At 38.7% G+C, this 20,774-nt stretch overlaps 1 protein-coding gene across 4 annotated transcripts in view; it reads left to right on the top strand.

Annotated features, from left to right (window-relative positions):
- Positions 1-20,774, top strand: part of phactr3a (phosphatase and actin regulator 3a) — a 47,149-nt gene that overhangs the window by 12,836 nt on the left and 13,539 nt on the right. For 2 of the 4 annotated variants that reach the window (XM_084721422.1, XM_084721421.1), the window contains exons 2-3: positions 16,494-16,658; positions 20,000-20,167. In XM_084721422.1, the coding sequence (XP_084577548.1) occupies positions 16,494-16,658; positions 20,000-20,167 (333 nt within the window). Of the gene's footprint in view, positions 1-9,521; positions 9,553-16,493; positions 16,659-19,914; positions 20,168-20,774 lie in introns of those variants that run through there. The other 2 variants (XM_084721423.1, XM_084721424.1) reach the window with 2 other exon arrangements.

Here is a 20,774-nt window from a genome sequence, read left to right as displayed (position 1 = left end):
GATAAAAAGTCAAAATAATGAGATAAAAAAGTCTTGTTTTATCTCAAAATTTCAACTTTTTATCTCAATATTTCGACTTTTTATCTCATAATTTCGACTTTTTTATCTCATAATTATGACTTACCTTGAGGATATTTTTTTCTTTCAGTGGCGGAAACGGGCTTCCATAGTTTTTGGTCTCTTTCAGCTCCTGAGAAAAAAAATATCAGGCAATTTAGCTGCTAAATGCTCCACTGTCTTCACCAGCTAGTTGCTATTTGCTGTTTGGTGATGAGCATGTAATGCACATTGGGCTCTGAAGCTGTTTTGCTGAAAATCTGCCTCTTGCTGCTAAAAAATACTATATGAGTGTTGAGAATGAACAAAAATAGTAAAATGGCGAGCCATAAAACCAAAACAATGAACTGAAAGACACCATAAAACTCCATTGAGTTTCTCATTGTATGCAACTCTTTTCATTTAAATATAAAAATATTAATTATGGTTCCTTAATGTTAGGCTGTATATCACAAATCCAAAAACTATCTTATAGGTTTAAAAAAGTCCTATTTATCTTCTTGTTCCCACCTCTCCCAGTCTGTGTGTTTGTAGTATCCACAGCAGCACTCCCAGCATCCCTCTCTGTCTTTCTTCCTCTATCTCACACACCGAGACACTCATAAATCGATGTTTTGTATCCACTCACCTGTTTGTAGCCGTAGCGTCCCTCTCTTGTAACGAACCTGCCAGATTCAGTCAGAGATAGATGAAGAGGGCAGAGGGGAGTCCTGGGTCCCATCTCAGATAAACGCTCCCGTCTGGGACGGAGAAACATAGGGGACAGCCAGGGAGGTGCAAATTCAGGCTGGAGAGAGGAAAAGAAGGAGGAAAGCTCACGTACCTCAGGCAGGAGAGGTATGATGAAGCACACTGACAGACATTAAACCACCACAGAGATGAGGGAAAGTGGTGCGAGGCCTTCCATAGAGTGACTGTTTGATAGGCACTTACACTACAGTATTATTGAACATCTCCGCCGGGGCCTCTCTGGAGAGGGTAAATTAAATACATAGCCAGATCAGATAACTGTACTAGAAGGTATACTGCCATAAAAAGGAAATGAAACGAAGCTTTTCATTGTGTTGTTGGGCTGATGTTGTGTGAGGTAAAGAGAGTGAGTGAAGGGTTAGAGAGTCTTTGGCTGTGTTCAGAATAATTCCATTCAATATTCTACTACACAATAAACACTCACTAGTTTATATTTTTAAATCTATCTTGATTGGTGGGCATTTGTTAGCAGAATTTGGAAGAAATAGAATGTAATATTCATAAGTATGCTTACATTAGTGTATATTCATCTGAAAATAAGAATTGTTGCATTTTCATTACCTTAGAATGAGCCGTTACAGAGACCGCTGGTCTTCTTCCATGGAGGCCGCCATGTTGGACCTTCATGTTTCTACAGTAACCCAGAACGAACAAATCAAATACTGGCTTCATAAGACCTTTTGTGTGATGTATGACCATGCTTCGCCTTGTTTTCCTTGTGCCGCTTTTGTGACTCAACTTTTGTCTGTCATTTCTCAGGCAAAAATGTAAAAACAAAAACGTTCTCAGGATTTACTACTTTTTGTGTTCTCTGTTTTTGCATATTGAGTTTGGTTTTGGACTGTTGGTCTGACAAAACAAGTAATTTTGAGACTTGGACTCCTTGAGACTGGCCTGTTTTCCCACGACTTTTTATTTATTCAAAACTAGGGGTTCACAAACATTTTCATGTCGAGCCACCTTAAGGAAGTCTTCATAATTAATCAGTGATCATACTAGGATCACTATAAATTACCATCAATCAAAGTGGGTAACTCTGTTTCTTCCATTGTTGGTCCATCTTCCAAAGAATGTGATAAAAGTTAATAATATTAAAAACCATTGAAATAAACAATTAAGTGAGTAATCTAGAAAATAACCAGCATATTAATTCATAATAAAAGATAGTTGCAGCTGAATACACTACCTAATGAATATAGAGAAGTGACAGTTGCAGACACAGAGAGTTTTTGAGGGCGCTATAGTGCATCATTTCTCACACCAGAGAGTTTGTTGGAGAGGAGATATATTGCAGTAGGGTGTGAGCAGGGAGTGATTTTGGACTTGAGTCCTTGTTGCATTACAGCAGAGTGAGTTTCAGCACCATGGACAGCAGCAGCCTTTGCATCGCAGCAGGCTGCCGGACCGACCAGAGCCGTGTTCTGAGTGCTGATGAGTCTGTCCTGGATCACAAATGCCGCAACTAAACCGGTCCTCTTGATCTGCTGGGAAAGAAACACAGCAATACTTTTTTTTTTTTTTTTGCACCGATGACACATTAATGAGGAAAGCACACTGTGCAGATCCAGGCACAAATTCCTTTTAATTTAATCATCCTGTACATCCATGTAAGCCAAAAGCTCCAATCCAATCCCATTAAATCTGCTATTAGAACTGAGGCCAAACCTGTAGAACAGAGAGTCTGTGTTCATCATTGATGAGTGAGTGGCTTCTAGCAACTTCTTCACTGACACTGATTCATCGTATGGCACAAACCTGTTATGTTCCACTACCAGATAATGTCTTTTTCACAGCAGTAGCCCTCTGGCACAAAGTGACTGCAGGCGAGTCTGTGTGGTCACACAAGTGAATGTGTCTGTGTAACTGGGCAAAATCTTTAGTAGACAGTTTTCCTGTTTGCCATCAGTCCCAGACTGCTGCTCTCACAACAGACTCGACTGTAGTCACACCAAAACAATTTTCAAAACAGCAACATTTTCTTCTATTGACATAATTTCACACAAGAGATACAGAATCTGGCTTGTCATATTAATCTGGATCCACTTCTAGGTAGTGATGGGCCAATTAATTGGTCGGCTGATTGATCAGGCCAATTTTCTCGCATGTTGAGATAATCTGCATCAGCGGATGCCTGCAGCACAAGGCAGACAAACAAAAATTGTCTGCAGACAGCCTTGTTGTGTGTGGCTGCTGGAAAATGAAGTTAGTGCTCCCCCTGGTGAGTTTTGGGAAGGTGCCCTGTATTATAACTGTCATGCATGCTGCTATAACAGTTGCCTAACTTTTGTTAGTCACCATAATCTTTTCTAGGGGTTGTTTCATCGAACATGTTAGCCTAGTTTGCCTGACTCATCGATCCTTTATCTGACTGAGAGAATCTATGGCCCCGACCATGGCTCAGTAACTGTGCACTTATAAATCCATGGTGCTGTCTGTGGTGCTGAAGTAACAGACAGATAACTGACAGGTAATTGCGCCTTTTTACTCTCAGTCCCTGCCTTCTGTCTGTTTAGTCTTGGATCTGTTATATTCTTCAAACTATACAGCTGCTGGCCAAAAGAGACATTCATGAGTCAGTTTGCTGGTTGTGGATATTTGAAATGAACCAGTTACATCCCCCATGTTGAAGATTAACAAATCCCATTCTGGTTAAATATATATTATGTTATAATATAGTATAATTATGTACCCTGCTCTCCCAGAAATACCAGTTACATTCTGAAATCTGCAGTGTAACCCAATTTATTTTTCTGCTTATTAATAACTAAAACTTCCATCTAAAACAACATGTTGCTGTCTAAGATAACATGTATATGAGATTGGACGGCACACACTTTCAACTCATAGTCGTTGGTTCGGATTCTGGTTCAGACAGATCCTTCACGTTCCACCATGCTCCACCATCAGAAGCATGTGTGCTCAGTCAATTTTCCCTTCAGTACCACTGACTGAGGTGCTCGCTCAGAACTACAGTTGGTCCCTGGATGCTGTCCAGCGTCTGCTCACTACTCCTAATACTGGGATGAATTAAATGCAGAGAATGAAATTGACTGTATAATTGTACTCCATATGTTTGTATAATTACAATGAATTTGAACTTTACCTTTTAGCTTTACACTGTAATGTGCATGAAATAATGATGTGTGATTTTTCTTTGTTTTGATTTCATTATATATCCACCATCAGCTGCCTTGCTGTCGAAATATTGACCTTGACCATTGAAAAACACACACTGACGATTGAAACACTCATATCAGTCGAGCACTGCTTTTAGACATTCTCTACCTGTGGTCTCTCCATAGAACCAGCAGGCAGTGTATTTGTTTGACCTCATGTCCACAGTATGTCTATACTGACATGCATGAAATGGTTATTGACATGGTTATTACATGCTATAATGATAAATACAACCATGCATGTAATGTCTGGCCTGTTTAAGTATATCCATATATCCATGAAAAATGAGGTTAGTGAAGAGTTAGCGCACTGACACGTGTCCATAGTGTCTGGCGTCACAGAATGAGCTGTTGGCGACTGTTCATCCTGGCCAGCCGTGATCTATCTGAGGTCCAGTACATGGGATGAACACAGTTTTTCGGACAGTAGCTCGGTGACAAATGTCATGCTATTTTTACTCTTTTGTGTTTCCCCTTGAGGAGTGGCAGCTTTGCACTCACTACTGTACACTATGACTCCCTGTTCTAGTTCCAGCTGCTGCTTGAGCAGCTACATGAAGTTGTTTTTAATAGGCTCGAACTGTCCCACACTCGCATTGCTGCACACTTGAGGGAATCCAAATGTGAGTGGCGTCTCTGCTGTGGGAGCTTGTTTGGAGATTACAGTGCTAACACTGATGATTTGTACTGTTCCTCTGTGAACCTCCCATTGTCTTTCCTGCCTGGAGACCATGATGTGCTCTCCCCCCCACAGAGCAATGGGAGCCCACTGGAACTGAGATATGTGATCAGCTTCTGTATCAAGTGTAGACATGAACACATACTCACACACACAGGCAGGCTCGGTAAAAAGTAAAGTATTTGTTTTAGCTTAAAAAGTTAGTCTCTGGGCTGCCTTACAAATTTGAGTTGACAGTTTGAAAAGATAACATGAGATAATTTTGTAATGATTAAGAAATAATAAACTAGTGCAAATAAAAACAAACTTGATATAAATCAATTTCACTTGAGACAACATATTCAATAAAATTAAGGTAAGAACTTGAATCAATGGCTGTTCAGGTATACTGATAAACATTACAAATAAATTTGATTTCCTTTTACAACTTCTCAGTTTTTAATTTTACACAAAGAGCTTAAACTCTCACTGCACTAGATATAAAGGATCTAACTAGAACCATGAAGGGTTCTTGCTGGTAGAACCTTTTATAGAGGACCATCTTGGAACCATCTCAGAGAGTTCTGCCTAGAACCCAACATATAAGGTTGTACCTACAACCATCTTTGAAAGGTTTCAGTCAGAACCCCTGATAAGAGACCCATTCAATGTTGTAATGGTTCTACTGGAACCCAGAACCTGTCCACCTTGTAAGGGGGCTAACAAGAACCCTCCCAGGGGGTTCTATTGAGAAACTTTGAATATTCCAATGGTTCTATCTAGAACCTGTAGTGGGTATTCTAGAGAAGAACCCCTTTATATTCCATTGGTTTTATTTAGAAACAACACAGGGGGTTCTACTGAGAACCCTTAAAGAACCCTTGTCAAACCCCTGATGGAAGAGTTCCTCAAGGATTTCAACAACCCTTTACAAACTCTTTCTTACAAAAATGGTTCTTTGGATTAAAAGGGTTCGAAGTAAAATCTCAACTCAACTCAAAACTCTATTGGAACCCTAATACTGTAATATGCTGGTCATGTTTCTTGAGAAACTTGATTTAATGAGTTCATTGAATTTTGTACAGTATTTTCATTCAACTCATCATTCCAAGTCAAAAGACTCAGACAAACTTGTGTATAATTTCTGAAGTTGTTCTGAATTGAATTCTTTTGAGTGGAATTAATGTGAGTTCATTCAACTCATTAAATTAAGTTTCAAAATAAACTTGTTTGGTATATTAGCAGATTTCCCAGCATGCAGTTGTTTGACTGTCTTCACACCACACTGTTTTGTAGGGTTAGGGTTAGTTTTGAAGTAACATGCTGTTTGTCTTTATGATAAATCAAGATGGTTTCTTTCTATAATAATGAAAACAATGCTAACCATTATCAAATTCATTCTCTACCCCTGTACATTTAGTTGATTCAACAGTCATGAGCGTATTAATAATTAATAATTTCTTATTAATTTTCATTTGGTTTTACAGTTTCAAACTCATCAGACAACATTTAACAAATTATTCAACCCATGTTCAGATGCATTTTTAAACCAGCAGGTGAACATACATTTTTAAGTTGAACAAGTTTAAAATTACTTACAGTGTATTTTGTACACATTATGGATTCAGTGAATACTCTCTATACTCTCTATCTCAGTTTGCTTTATATAAATGTTTCGGGCACTGACCTAAATCAGTGGAAATAACAAGAAGAAATTACCCACTGTTGCTCACCCACCCGACTCTTGATACTGGAGTCTATAACCAGCCTCGCTGATTGCAAACACCCACATCCCATTGAAGACCCACGGCTAACTCACCTGTGCATAAACTTTGAGAGTACTGGCTGCTTCCAGGGAGTCCTGGCAGCTTACATTTGCCGTTATCTCGAGGAATTGAAAGAGACTTAGTAAGTATGAGTTCAGGATATTGTTGAAGGACACCTTTAAAGTTGTTGATAGATATATTGGCTGCTGCAGGAATGAATTTGTGACCTTTTTGTTGGCGGGAAAGTCTGTAAACACAAGCACGCCTGCCACTTTTTAGACAGCAGGGTCTAAAAGTGTAATTTTATAATTAAACTGTCTCTGTGAAGAGGTGAATCTTTTGCAAGCAGCACTTTTGAAGATATAAAAGCAGCTGAATGAGTCAATATGAATCCTGCAGCATCTTGTTAGATTAATGTGATAGACTGCAGGAACAGCACAAGGTACGAAGGGTGAATCAAGACTTCCATTACCTGATTGGATGGAGCTTTTTGATGGAATAGGATGAGATTTCTTATAATGAGAATGAATCCCAAAACTTAACTATGAATCGGAAGTCTTCTTGGACAGATTCAAGGTCTTCTTCTTCTTTTACTGGTGGTTGCTGTTGGGAGAGCAGGTTGGAAGGGCATTTTCTGAGGCTCACCCTATTGTGTGGGTGACAGGAAAAGCACTTTTAGCAGGAACATTTTCGGCCCACTGGGTGGATGTGATTGCTGCAGCGAGGCTTTCACAGATGGTCAAAGATAGATTGTCTTTTTTTGGTTGAAATGCAGAGGCGTGTCTGTGTGTGAATGTGTTGTGTGTATGCACTTGTGCATGTGTGTGTCGAGGAATTATCATCCATATGTTGAGTAATTGTATATAAGCAGTGGGATCCATTTTCAACATTCATGGTAAATTATTGTCCATTTAAAGCTGAGGCAGGCAGTTTATTTTGTACATCATTGGGCAAAAGGTCCATAATAACATTGAAGCATTATATGATTCAATTTTGATTTTGCTCCTCCTCTTGGCTTTGTTTTCTGGCTTTAGAAAATCTTGCTCATGACAAGGGACTTTGGCCAATCACAGGTCAGTTAGATATTTGACGGGTGAGGCTATGTTGGTAAAAGATGTTGCATACATCCATGCTCCAGCTTGGCAACATTTTTTTACGGGGCTTTAGTTACAAATAAAAAATAACTAAATGATTATTTGCTTTATTGCAAGATTCAACATTTAGACCTGAGATACTTGTATACATGTAGAGATACATGTATATAAAAATTGGAAAGTTGATTACTGTGTGACCCTTTAAGCCAATCGCCTGCCAACTCTTGCACATAAATTATGCTAATTTTCCTCAATGCTCTGATGAAGGCCACCAGGCTGAAACATTAGTGTGTTTGTTGACATGACATGAAATTAAGATTAGTCATCTTAGTCCTGAAGATCTGTGTGTGTGCTTTCCATCTCCCAGCCGAACCCATGTGACCCTTAGACACATGGGAGAAGTTAGCATGTAAGGCTTTATTGCTATGTCTTGCTTTTTTAACCCGACTTACCCCCCCCCCCCCCCCCCCAAACCTAATAAAGATGGGCTTTCTGTCACAAAGCCTTGAAGGCCAACTTCTTCCAACAGCCCTCCACAGGCTGCTTTACTTTCATGGCAAATAAATTAACCTTGATGCATAAAATCTTTGCCCTTTTTAATATTAGACTGTTTTGTTTAAAAATGTGACACTACACAACATAAAACATTGTCATAGATAACATTCTTGTCATCACCCCGACTCATCCCGACATCTATCTGTCCACTTGCTCTCATGCAAATCCAAACTGACAAGTGAAAATAGAGATTAATAGATTCTCAGTTCTCTTCTTTGTTGATGCTGCAGCGAGGCTTACACACGAGCCACCCACTAGTCCTCATTCTCAACACCAACATATGGTAACAAACAAGGGCCTCAGGCATTTCCTATTGGTTGCTGGCCTCACTGACATCATTTCACTCTCTTGATGCCAGTAGCCCACATGCTGGAGTTTCACACTTGGGCTGTAATCACTTTGATGATCTGGAGACTTGACCTTTGCAGACTAATGCTGCCTTACAACATCATACCCTGACTTCCCAGAAATTTGTTCCATTCCCAAACACAACATACATGTTAGGATGAGTCATCTTCACACGTGTACCTTAGGAAAACAGCTTGTTTTGGTTTTAGTCCAGAACATATTTATTAGGGTTAATACAGAACACTCACTTGAGTGAACAGTATGGCTTTTTTTATTTAATGTCAGTGATTTAATTCAAAGTAGGTTGTAAAATGAGAATATTGTTGTCTAGATTGAGTTTTCATTTGAAATGACTGTTCTTTCCCCTCCTAATGAAGTACATTGTGTCATGAGAAATGGAAATGAACAAACATGATAAAATTACAGAAACAAGGACATGACCTTTGTGTCCTCAGTGTTGATTATGGTCTTCTGAATGAATGAATTTACGGCAGCAGAATCATCCATGCATTTTATAATAAAACTGTCCTGGAGAAAAGAAGCAATCATGTTATTTATGTATTGTTAAATCACAGTTCAATGGGATGAATATTGGGGATTGCTTATGCAAATCTGCGCATAGGGTAATTTTCTCAGACAAGGTTTAGGGAAGTGACAAAATAATAGAAGAAATGAAGTCTTTATGAGAAAAGGCTTTCAGATGTTGAGTAGACTTTGCTCTTCTTAGAGCCTGAATAGAGTCATTTTGTGGAGGTGTTCATTATTCTCTCCGTTTGTCCTCTAATAAATCACTCTATACTCGACCACCACCATTCCTGATCTCAGCCTTTCTTTGCTCATTCGCGCTCTTCTTCTTCATTTTACATTGCTTCTTCAGCCCTTCTGCTCCTCTTCGTTTTCTCCCTGTGAGTCATTAGCTGTGTGCCCTGACTGTGGCCGGGCCCCTGAGGCATCAGGGCTACAGACAGATGGCAGCACAGTTGTAAAGCCAGGGGGGTAAAGTGAAGAGGTTAGCTGGCGTGGCAGCGGGTAAGGAGGTGGTCCATCCAAGGGCACATTGTCAGTCGCCTGGGTGGAAGGAGCAGGGTGGCTGGAGAGAGGAGCTGAGGCTCTGGGGTCCTGCAGTGCAGAGATGATGGGAGTCAAGGGTCAATCTGATTTATTTATTTATTTAGTAGGAAAAGTATATTTTTTGTTATTAGCCCCCGGGTGGGTTTAGAGGTGTTTGCAACAAGTATATTATAGTAACAAGACTAGTTAGCCATGCTAGCAGCTGTTTGACACTGTAGACTTATATATACAGGTCCTTTGAGTAAAATGCTAACACAAATATGCTCACAATGATGCCAACATCATGGTGGTGCCAGTGGAAGGGTCAGTGGATAGCCAGTGTTGTTAAGGATTCATCCTCTGGGAACGATGAATATCGAAAATTGTGCCAATCCATCAGGTAGATGTTGAGATATTTGACAGCATGAGAGAAAACTTCAGCTGCTGGTGGGTGTAGAGGAAAAGTCAGAGAATCACTAAAGTCATAAGCTTTCTTCCTAATGAGCCAATGACTTGATTGTGGGGACCATGAAAGTCTGTACAAAACTGTAACAGTTGTTAGATATTTCAGTCTGGTCCAAAGTGAGGGACTAACAGACTGATATTAATGTCCTTAAAGCCGCTGTTAGGATGGCTACAAAATAAATTATGATCAGCTGATGAGGAGAATCTCTAAAACTGTCTGACTCAGCTAACAGATCAACAAAAATAGAACTGCTCTGTAGACTGTTCTCTACTCTGTGTTAAGTTGTAAATGTTGTACCGTAACTTGAAGGACAAATAGTAGCCTATTTTCTGATTCACTTGACAAGCCTCCAAGGGCTTTTCAGCATTGATATTTCACAGATCTGAGGGCTGATTGTGTTTGAGAGGTTTAAACACCTGCTCGTAAAATAAGATGTCACATGATAAATACTTGAATGTTCAATGCAAACTGTTATTTTATGTATCAGCCAATGACTAGATTAATGCTGGAGTGCTGTTTTATTCTCATTTGTCTTTTAATACTACGGAGAGCTTTAAAAACACAAACCCACTCATCAGATCATTTACGTGATTCAGAAAAGCAAGGCTTTGCCTTGTACAACCTCAGTGCTTTAACTGTGCTGTTGATATTATTCTGTCAGTCAGTATGAATCCCTTTCATTGCAAAATCTGAAAAGGTCACAGATTCAGTTGTTGCTCACTGACACTCTTTGCCTTTGTGGTTGTCAGTGTTGCAACATAGCAAGAGAAGTGCATGTTTGCAATTCATCACTGACAAAGCAGAGTTTGTGCAGGTGCTGGAAAACCTTGACAACACTTGAATTTTTACTTTGATCACTTCAAGAGTTGAACAGTGTTAGTTTGCTGCAACAATTAGTTGGTTAGTTGATCACCTAACTATTACATTTACCGTCAACTATTTTGATAATCGATTAATCTTTTGAGTCATTTTTCAAGAAGAAAATGTCCAAATTCCCTGATTTCAGCTTCTCGATGTGAATATTTTTCTGGTGTCTTCACTCTTCTAGGACGGTTAACTGAGTATCTTTGGGTTGTGGACAAAACAAGACATTTGAAGATGTCATCTTGGCCTTTGAGAAACAGTGATCAACATTTCTTACCATTTTCTGACATTTTATGGAGCAAACAACCAATTAATTAATCCAGAAAACAATCAACAGTTTAATCGATAATGAAAATAATTATTAGTTGAAGACCTACTTTTTAGATAAAGAAATAAAATCAGTTGGATATCGGCTCAGCCAGGTTATATAGGATGGTAATTCTACTTAGAGACAGGTGACACATTTTGAAGCATGGAATTTTGTTGTATTTTCCTTAATTTGCCAACCTTCTATAAAATTCTATCACAAAACATTTTGGTTGTTTCTAGCACAATAACGTCTTATTTAATGTGATGAAGAAGTGAAGTAATCGTTTAGATATATGTATATAAATATGTAATTTACGGGGCTTGAAAAGCTTAAAAATGCACCTTGAAAAATGACCCTATAAAAGTTGCCTTTCATGTTTAGATTCCTACATTTTAATACAAGAGATTCCTGTTGGTTAGCTCACCTTATAGGCACTTGGAAGGGGGGATGTGCTCAGTGTGTACACGTGGAGAGAGATCTTATGCTCCTGAATGTGCTGACAAGCTGGTTAAGTGGGGTGTGGTCCCTGGTGGCACACAAACACTCTCTGTTGGAGTTTTCTTGCCAAGTCACATTATCATATTGCCTGCTTTATTCCACTCCTAAATCATTCCAAAGTTCACACTGCACTAATGCAGCAGAGTGTAGCAGACAAAGTTTACATTTGCCTGCAGTCCCGAGATATTTTATGAATTATGTTATATTTTATACTAAGAATTTAATCTTTTATGTTGTGTAAAGCTGTAACGCCACCCCCCGATTGGAATTACAGTGTGTTGGAGAGGACTATGGGCGTACAGCAAACAGACGATTGGTCCACTGCTTCAGTATGACACATGGATTTAATAAATCCTATTTTGCATTAGCATATTAATTAGAAGCGCACATCCTCACCGCCACATGGTGCATGTAGTCCATTCAAGCTTATCTGACACACATTTTGATACATCCTCATCCGGCGGATGAAAAAGAAATTTCCATGTGCATGCATGTGTTTTTACCTAATTCCTGAGCTCTGCCCAGACTCCTGTCATTTCCTCTCAACAACCACCCCTTCTATGAAAAATGAAGAGTTACTTGATATGCATTATAAATAGCTGATCCGTGATTGGACGAGCCCAGATTCTCCTGCAAGCTCTTCCGTATAGCAACAGCCCCCTCCCACCTCTCCTTCTCTGCTGCCTCTTCTCCCTGGAATCCCCCTTCTCTCCTCCTCACCCCCCCCCCCCCACCATCTCCTTTCCCTCTTTCAAAATGCAGACAGATCCTCATCCTCCATGTGGCTTCAACCCCCCTACCCACAATGCACTGGGTGCTCACTGCCACTGGCTTTAGATGTGGCAGGCAGTGTCTGTGTAAAGGGGGCTCTTCTTCTCCTCCTCTAAGCTACAGACTGGCTCGCTCCTCCCGCTGGCTCCCACTGCTGCGGCAGCATCTGGATGTGGTCGCCATGGCAACAGCAGCGGGCCTGACCCCACCTCTTCCTCCTCCTCTCCCCTTCTCTTTACTCTCTCTCTCCCTCTCACACAAACACAACGCCTCTACCCATCCTACTCCCCCTCTCCTTCTCTTAAGCTTTTTTTTTTCTCTGTGCGACTGGGTGCGTTTCCTTCAAGCTTGACCTGGATTCGGCGTGCAGCGCTGCGTCTGCCACGCTGCATGTGTGACAGAAGTGATGATGACACGGTGAGATGGGTGTGCATGGTCAACTGACCCGCTTCCCACAACTTTTACGGTCAAACACCAAACTGGAAATTACCTCCTTTCATCTCGTCTGTTTTCTTTTACTTCTCCCTCTGTTCTCTGTCTGGAAATTACTTTCACTTTCCTTTTCTTTCGTTTTCATTCCCTCTTGTCTGCTTGCTTCGCCCTCCCTTTTTCATCTTGTCACTGCCTCCTCTTTTCTCCTCTCTCCTCTCTCTCTTTTTTGCCTCTCCTCTCTCTCATCCTTTCTTGGTTCTCTTTTTTTCTTGCTTCTTACTCCCCTGCCCTTTTGCCATAACACTTCCTTTTCCTTTCCTTACCATTCCTTTCTTCTTCTCTTCCCTTCTCTCCTCACCTCTTCTTTCTTGGTTCTTTTCCTTATTTCTGGCTCCCTTGACCTTTTCCCTTTCCTTTCTCATTCTTTCTTTATTTTCCTTTCCTTTGCTTTGCCTTCTTTTAATTTCTTTTTTCTTTTCTTGACAATATCGTTTCTTTCCTTTTCTCTCCCCTTTTCACCTCTCCTCTTCTTTCCTGGTTCCCTTTCCTTGTTTCTCACTCCCTTTTCCTTTCCCCTCTTTCCTTTCCTGTCCTCCTTTAATCATAACCACCATCCTCTTTCTACTCCCTACCCATGTGCTTCAGAAAAAAGCAAGAGAATGTAAAAAAAGCATGAAAAGGAGTCAGCTGTATCCTCCCTCCTCCTCCATCGCTGTACTCCATATCACACCCTGAGCCACTCTGCAACCCCCCCCCCCCCCACCACCACCACCTCCCCCATCACAAATCCTTGCCTCCTCCTCAGCTGAATATTTGAACAAAGATATCAGCCTCCTGAAGGCAGATATTGCTGCGTTTTTGTCACATTGACGTATGTAGCTCTTAAATACATGGAATTTATTGTACATTTCCTCTTTTTTGGCTCTCTTTGTGACTGCATGCGGGCAACCCAGCAGCGATGTGCGCACACAGATCTGTAGACCCACACTCAGCCTGGTATGAGTCACAGCCATCATTCATTGAAATACAAGTTTCCTTTAAAGAGAGGAAAGGCTCTCTGTGCAGGAATGGGATCAGCTCATTTATGACAGTCTTAGAGATAAATGAATATCTACACTTTTCATAAAGTTCTGCAGACTCTTGTATTTGGTCTAATTCTGTTTATCTGAAACTTATTTTTATATTTCTTGAGTTCAGAATCAGCTGTGCAGTTTTTGTGGCATCAAACATTGAAGATAACTTTGACTGTTTGTCCTTTTGAACTATAATAATGATTGCTTGTTTGTTGCCATGGCTGCTAATGTTAGCATTGCTAATTTGTTAGCATCTGTTATGATCACATCCAGGTCTTCTCAGACCCACGTGGGTACAACATATAATGTTAAACAAAGCAGGGACCCATGGTAATAAAAGAGTATCCGACCTGGATCTGGTTGACTGGATTAGTTAAGGTGGATCCATGAAGACCTCAGCTTTGTAGGAGCTAAAGTGGTTTCAAAAAAGACTAAAATAAGCATTCTACATATTCCAAATACAATTCTTTGGTTTTAACTTGTAATGACAGTAGTTCTCTTCAGAAAGTAGGGCCAAATTGAAAGTATAGATTGACTGAACTTACTTTTAAACCACTCTTGTTGTATGTGTGTATGCGATGAAACACGTACGTTGGTGTTGGTGTGCTGTATTGTTCCAGTCCTTGTTTTACATTTGAAGGTCCAGTGTATATGGTTTACACAGCTTCACTGTCAGAATATAGCAGAAATGTAATATAATATTCATAAGTATGGTTTCATCAGTGTATAATCAACTGAAAATAGGAATCATTGTGTTTTCATTACTTTACTGTTTATATACAGAGGTCTTCTACAGATTCTGCGTTTTGCGTGAGTTTCATGGCCACTGTAGGTTCTCCTACGTGCTTTAAAGGGGAGAATGACGCGAGGTGTTCTACAAGCTCACCGCTAGATGCCATTAAATTTTACACACTGGACCTTTAGTGTTACAAAGAGATTTGTTTCACAACTGATACTACCAATGTAGACTATGTTGACATTGTTTACCATAATGCGTCTTAAACTTATCTTGGTCTCCTCAGTGTTACATATATACCAGACTCTGCAGATTTATTCTAGGTTGTCTTGTTTTTGTTTGTTTTTTTACATATTATCACATTATTTTAGATGCATTCATGTGGACACCAAATTAATTTAATTTAATTTAATTTCATTTAATTTAATTTAATTTAATTATGAAAGTATCTAAGGATATTGGCAAATAAGCTTTTATGTTTAGCACACCCTCTGATTGGAATAAGTTATCTCTAGATATCTGTACTTTGTCATCATTTTGTTTACTTAAAATGTTTTGTTTTCTCATCTTGAACATATATACAGAAAATATTTAAGACATACATATATATGTGTGTATTCTGTTTTAATTTCCATTTCTAACATATTTTCATCACACTTAGTTGCTATACATTTCTTTAGGTAGCCCTGCTGGACACAGACTCAGCAACTCTTCTGACACTTTGAATTTGTCTTTAATACTCTTCCTAAAAATGACTAATGACTATTATTATTATTATTATTATTATTATTATTATTATTATTATGAAACAACTAGAAAAACGAATTAATTAATTAAAAATAACTTTGTGGGCCGGATTAAATTATTTTTTGGACATCATGACATGGGTTATTTGGTTGCTTGATTATTTGCTATTTTTGTTTTGTTGATGTTATGTTATACTGTATATTATTGTGTCTTATACTGTTTTGTTTTCCACTTGTGATTGTTGAAAATGAGATTATGCATCTAATCCTGAGATTTGCTTGCGTGCAGAACACAACATGAACATGAACACAAGTGGATCAACTGAGAATTATTTTGACTGTTAATTATGTTCTTAATTAATCAATAAGTTGTTTGGTTCTATAAAATGTCAAGAAAATATGAAAAATGGTGAAATTCACCGTATGCTACAGATGGTTTGTGCCTGTTCTGTATTATGGAACATATTTCAGAGATACTGCACCTCCTGAAAACACTGATCACTTGTGTGTGAGCAGAGCTATAGGACAGAGAACATATACGTACATGTAGCAGAGGAGCAGAAAAATTGTATTAGAAAAATGAAGGTTGACACAGTAAAACACTCAGCCCTGTTTTACCAGGCAGTCGAGTCTAATGGTGTTTCTGGGAAAGCGGTGAGGTTGGCACACCTGTTGGTCTCCGGGGAAAAGCATCGTTTGTAGTCTTCTGAGGTCTGTCTGTGTCTGTGCGCTCTTATGTTCCCTCCAAATTCAGACTGTGAGAGAGTTATTTATTTTGAAACCTGACGTATGGCTCGGTAGGAGGAGATTGTTTGGGAAATAACAGCCGTGAGGGAGTGTGCTGTGATCAAATTAGTCTTTCTAATTCAATCTGTTCACGGCACTCGGAGTCCATCATGGTTTATTCAGTAAGGTGAGCATACTAATTGTATTCTGGTTTCTGTCTCTCCTTATTTCTCTGTCTCCTCTTGTCTACTTCTGTGTGTTTGGTCCTTCCATCCCCACCTCCATACTGCATCACACTCTTTGCCCCCTCTTTTCCTGCTTCTCCTCCTCCCCACTCATTCCTCACCTCATTTCATCCTCCTGTGCCAACTCTCGACCCTCCTCTGGGCTTCTTTTCCACGTCCCTTGTCCCTGTAGTAGAGTTGGTGGACCAGCAGAGGGTGCTGAGGACCGGTTGCCTGGTGACGGGGGTCCACACTCCACCCATCCGACGTAACAGCAAGCTGGCCACCCTGGGGCGCATCTTCAAGCCCTGGAAGTGGAGGAAAAAGAAAAATGAGAAGCTCAAGCAGAGTTCAACAGGTATAGAGCCTGATGGATGGCTGTAAATTACCACATTCACATCCACAAACAGATGCACACACATTCACATGCCAACATTTCTCTTCATCTCCTCTAATGAATTAGGGTGAGAAGATATAATGAGATATAATCAGATTTAAACAATGAGAAGGAACGATCAAACAGTACTGAAAATCTGCTCAAGTAGAAGTGTTACGTTCCTGAAAAATCTTATTCAACTACAAGTAGAACTGCTGGTGTTAAAAAATATTTAAGTGTAAGTACAAAGTATTCATCTCCAAAAATACTCAGAGTATTAGTTACTTTTTAACTGTTGATGTTTAATGCATTATCAATAGCAGGCATTCATTCAAAAGGGGTTTCTGTTTCTCCAAAATTTAATTACTCCCAACTCCTGCATCAGTGGTCACCTCTTCAAATTGTGCCAGCTATGGCATTTTTTTTTTGTCTGTATGTCCTGGTTTCCATTGGTCATTTTTTGGTCAGATGGCCTTTCTGGCTACAAAAATGCAGATTAAAGGTTTGGATATTAATTCAAACTGAATTAATTTGAAATAAAGTAAATAGATTACTTAATGTAATGCATAGTTAAGGAAGAGTAAAATTAGAGGCTTGTAAAAAATACTCAGAAAAGCACACGTTCCTAAAAGGAAAGAATTAACTGCAATAACATGAATAGTTGTAATTTGTTACTTCCATCCCTGTTTTTACACTTCTACTTAGTTGTGTGAAAGAACAACCCAAGAGAAATGTATAGAGAGCCGGTTTCCACCAATAATGGGTGACACATGTTTGACTGGTGGAGGGAAAACATATACATATATTTATTAAGAATTATAGATTGTCAGATGAGAATCTAATCTATGAACTATAATAGATTTAAAATATTATTTGTTGAATAATATGCCTTTTGAAAAAAGTGAATACACACATGTTTTTATATCGTGATAATTTAAATGAATGAATCTGAAAACTGTCCATGGACCTCCTGGCAGAGTGCCACAGACCTCTATTTGGGAACCACTGCTTAAAGAATTACTTTAGTAGGAGAAGATGTGAAAAGATGTAAATCAGGTTCCAACTGTTCAAATTAAGTCCGTCTTCATCAATTTATAATGACACCCGAGCTGAGAAGCTGAGAAGAAACAATCAAGCAGATCTTGCTGGCTCAACACTGAGTTATGTTTTTTAATTTTGATTTGCAGAAATTGGTGCTATTTGATTTTTACACTTACCGCTGTTACGAAGGTATTTCCAGAATCCTTGAGGACTCGTCTAACCTTCTGGATAAAAAAAAAATATATATTTCTGCTTAAAGATAAAAAGTATTTTCAAACAGTTTTTCAAGTGGTGACTCATTTCCTTTCCAGGAAGGCAGAAATGATTTTTTCTTTGCTTTTTTTGAACAACATAAGAAAAATATGAATCATACTTGCCAACCTTGAGACCTTAAAAATAGGGAGGATGTTTTGAAACCAACATGTTGGGTTTCAGAATGCAGATGACCTGTAAGTGACACTAGCTGGAAAACAGTGGAACCACAGCATTTAGCCTTACCTAGTCCAATGTTAAATTTGATTACAGTAACACAGAAAATGGATATTTTACAAATGTTTTCTAAGGATATGTTAGAAAAAATGTGCCCCTTTCCTTTAAAACTGACATCTGAAATTTGAGTATTTCTTTCTCTTAGTACTCAACATTTCTCTCCCCGTCTCTCACACACTGAGGAGGACGGGCTTATACACAGTGTAGAGTGACATGAAAAGGGAAAAAAGTTGTGAAGATTTGCCATAAATAGGGAGAAAAGAAAAACAGGAGTCTCCTGGGAAAATCAGGAGGGTTGATAGTCATGATATGAACGTCTTATTCTGCTGGAAAATATAGACTAATAGAAAATTACCTCAACATACAAGTGATAATAAAGTGCTTTAAGTTTAGTTCACATTGTATAACCTGAGCAATGATTTGGCTTCCGTCTTTATATAGATGAGGAAAACAAGGTCAAAACTTTGGAAACAGATTTAGAAATTTTATTGTGCAGTAAACAGTTTCCTGTCCAGATGGTAAATGAGTCATTTAGGAACCTGGAAATACCTTCACAACAGCAGTAAGTTTTGATAAATGACTTTCTGGGGCTTTTCAAACATTGCCTGGTATTTATTTCTCTGAAAATTTGGATGTTTAGCTCTGCAACAGGAATATAATGGTACCAGAGAAAGCTATAAAACAAAACCCCTTTAATTCCATATGTTAATTTTTAATTATAGTTCATTTCCAATCATTAATTTGCACATCTGAATTTTATAAAATGATAATGATATTAATGATAAGATAAAATAACATAAAAAAAACTTTACTGATTCCACATGAGAAATTCACTTGTCACAGCACCTCAAAGATAAAAAGCAAAAAGTTAGTTAGAAAAAGAGTGAGTAGAGAGAGAAATCCAAATAAAATAGAATTTAAAAAACTAAAAAAAAAGTATAAAATATAGATTAAAAAGCTAGATACACAAACTACAATATACACCTCTTTATTATACAGATTTAGGGATAATTGTACAAAATAATTGCACACATATAATACACATACACACAGCATTATAGTAAGAAATAAAAAATATAAATTATATGGCCTTGTGAAATGGATAGTTGCAAGATTTGTTGCACAGGATACAAGCAGGGAATTCACAGTATGAATACATATTATTTGACAGAATGAACACCAGAGGTTGTACATCAGAGATATGTATGTATACTGTATATAAATAAATATATGACGAAATGCATATGATCAGTTCCACTGAAACAGTAATATTGACTTTTTTCACAGTCACCTTGTATGTCTGCATTTAAAAGCAGTCTTGGCAGGTATCTACATTATGTGTAGCATTATATTTGCTGAACCCAAGGCTAAATGTGATGCTCTTGCTGTAATGGAGAGTGCTCTTGAATCAAGGTGACATGAAGAAAGTCACTCAGGGAAATGGTCGCATCAGAGGTCTGTTGCAGTGTTTCCCAACGCATCCCTCCAGTAGCTGCTCTAACTAAAATAGAATTATGGAATATATTGTACGATATTCTCAAAATGTTGTTTCATTGTAAAGATATAGAGGTTATTTTTTAACTCTTTTTTTTTTAAGTTTTTTTGCCATATAAAGTAAAGGCATTTTAACTTTATGCAAATGAAATATATGATGCATGAAATATATTGTACAATGTTCTCAAAATGTTGTTTCATTGTAAAGATACAGATCAGCCAAAATGGAGAAAAATAAGAAATGAAGCAACAGGAGGTACAGCATCCATCATCCTTCTCCACCTCTTCTCCTCTCCCAGATGTAGCATTATCCAGCGGTCTTCTATGCCACGACCCGAGCTCCCCCACCCAGGGCTGCTGCTCAGACGGTGCAGTCCTGCTCGGAGGATTCGGGGGACCTTTGAACCCAAACCTCACAGTCAGTAGTGTGGAATACCTTGGTCCTGAGGAGGACCACCACCCTCCAGGTAGGACAGTCTCTCTCTGTCAACTGATCAATGAACTTTATAGAGCTGCAAAAGCAACAGATGAGGGAAAATGGATTAGTAAAGTGGCTGGGTGTCTTTCCCTCAGCTTTATAGTAGATCAATATGAGTGTGTGTAAGATTGTTCTGATCAGTTTGATAAAATGCTTGAAACCAGTCTGATTGGTCTGGATTTTATGCTGTTTTCTTGCCACAAAAGTTGACAAAAAACCTGTTGCTGTTAGGATATAATTTGATTAATGATATGTATGTATCATAAGTAAGAGTTCAAATTAATTGTGTACATAATTTATGCAAACCATTAAGTTTATTTCTCAGAAGAAACCCGGAGACACTTGTGAATCAGTCCTCTACAACCATAAGAGGGCAGCAAAGACAATTCAGTGACATTCCTTGCCTCCACTCTCATCTGCTGACTACAATATCTGTATTTGTACATACAAATCCAGTACAATACAGTGCATGTCAGTGTAGCTGGACAGTGTAGAAATTGTCATCAGTAGAAACGGTGCTGCTTGGCAAAGTGCTATAAATTGCTTTACTGTTTGTTTCATTCAGAATAGTCTAATTTCATCCACTTTTCAGAAAA

Source organism: Lutjanus erythropterus, chromosome 6, assembly GCF_056507025.1.
Source record: "Lutjanus erythropterus isolate fLutEry1 chromosome 6, fLutEry1.hap2, whole genome shotgun sequence".
Taxonomy (NCBI): domain Eukaryota; kingdom Metazoa; phylum Chordata; class Actinopteri; order Lutjaniformes; family Lutjanidae; genus Lutjanus; species Lutjanus erythropterus.
This window is presented reverse-complemented; position numbering and strand designations above follow the sequence as displayed.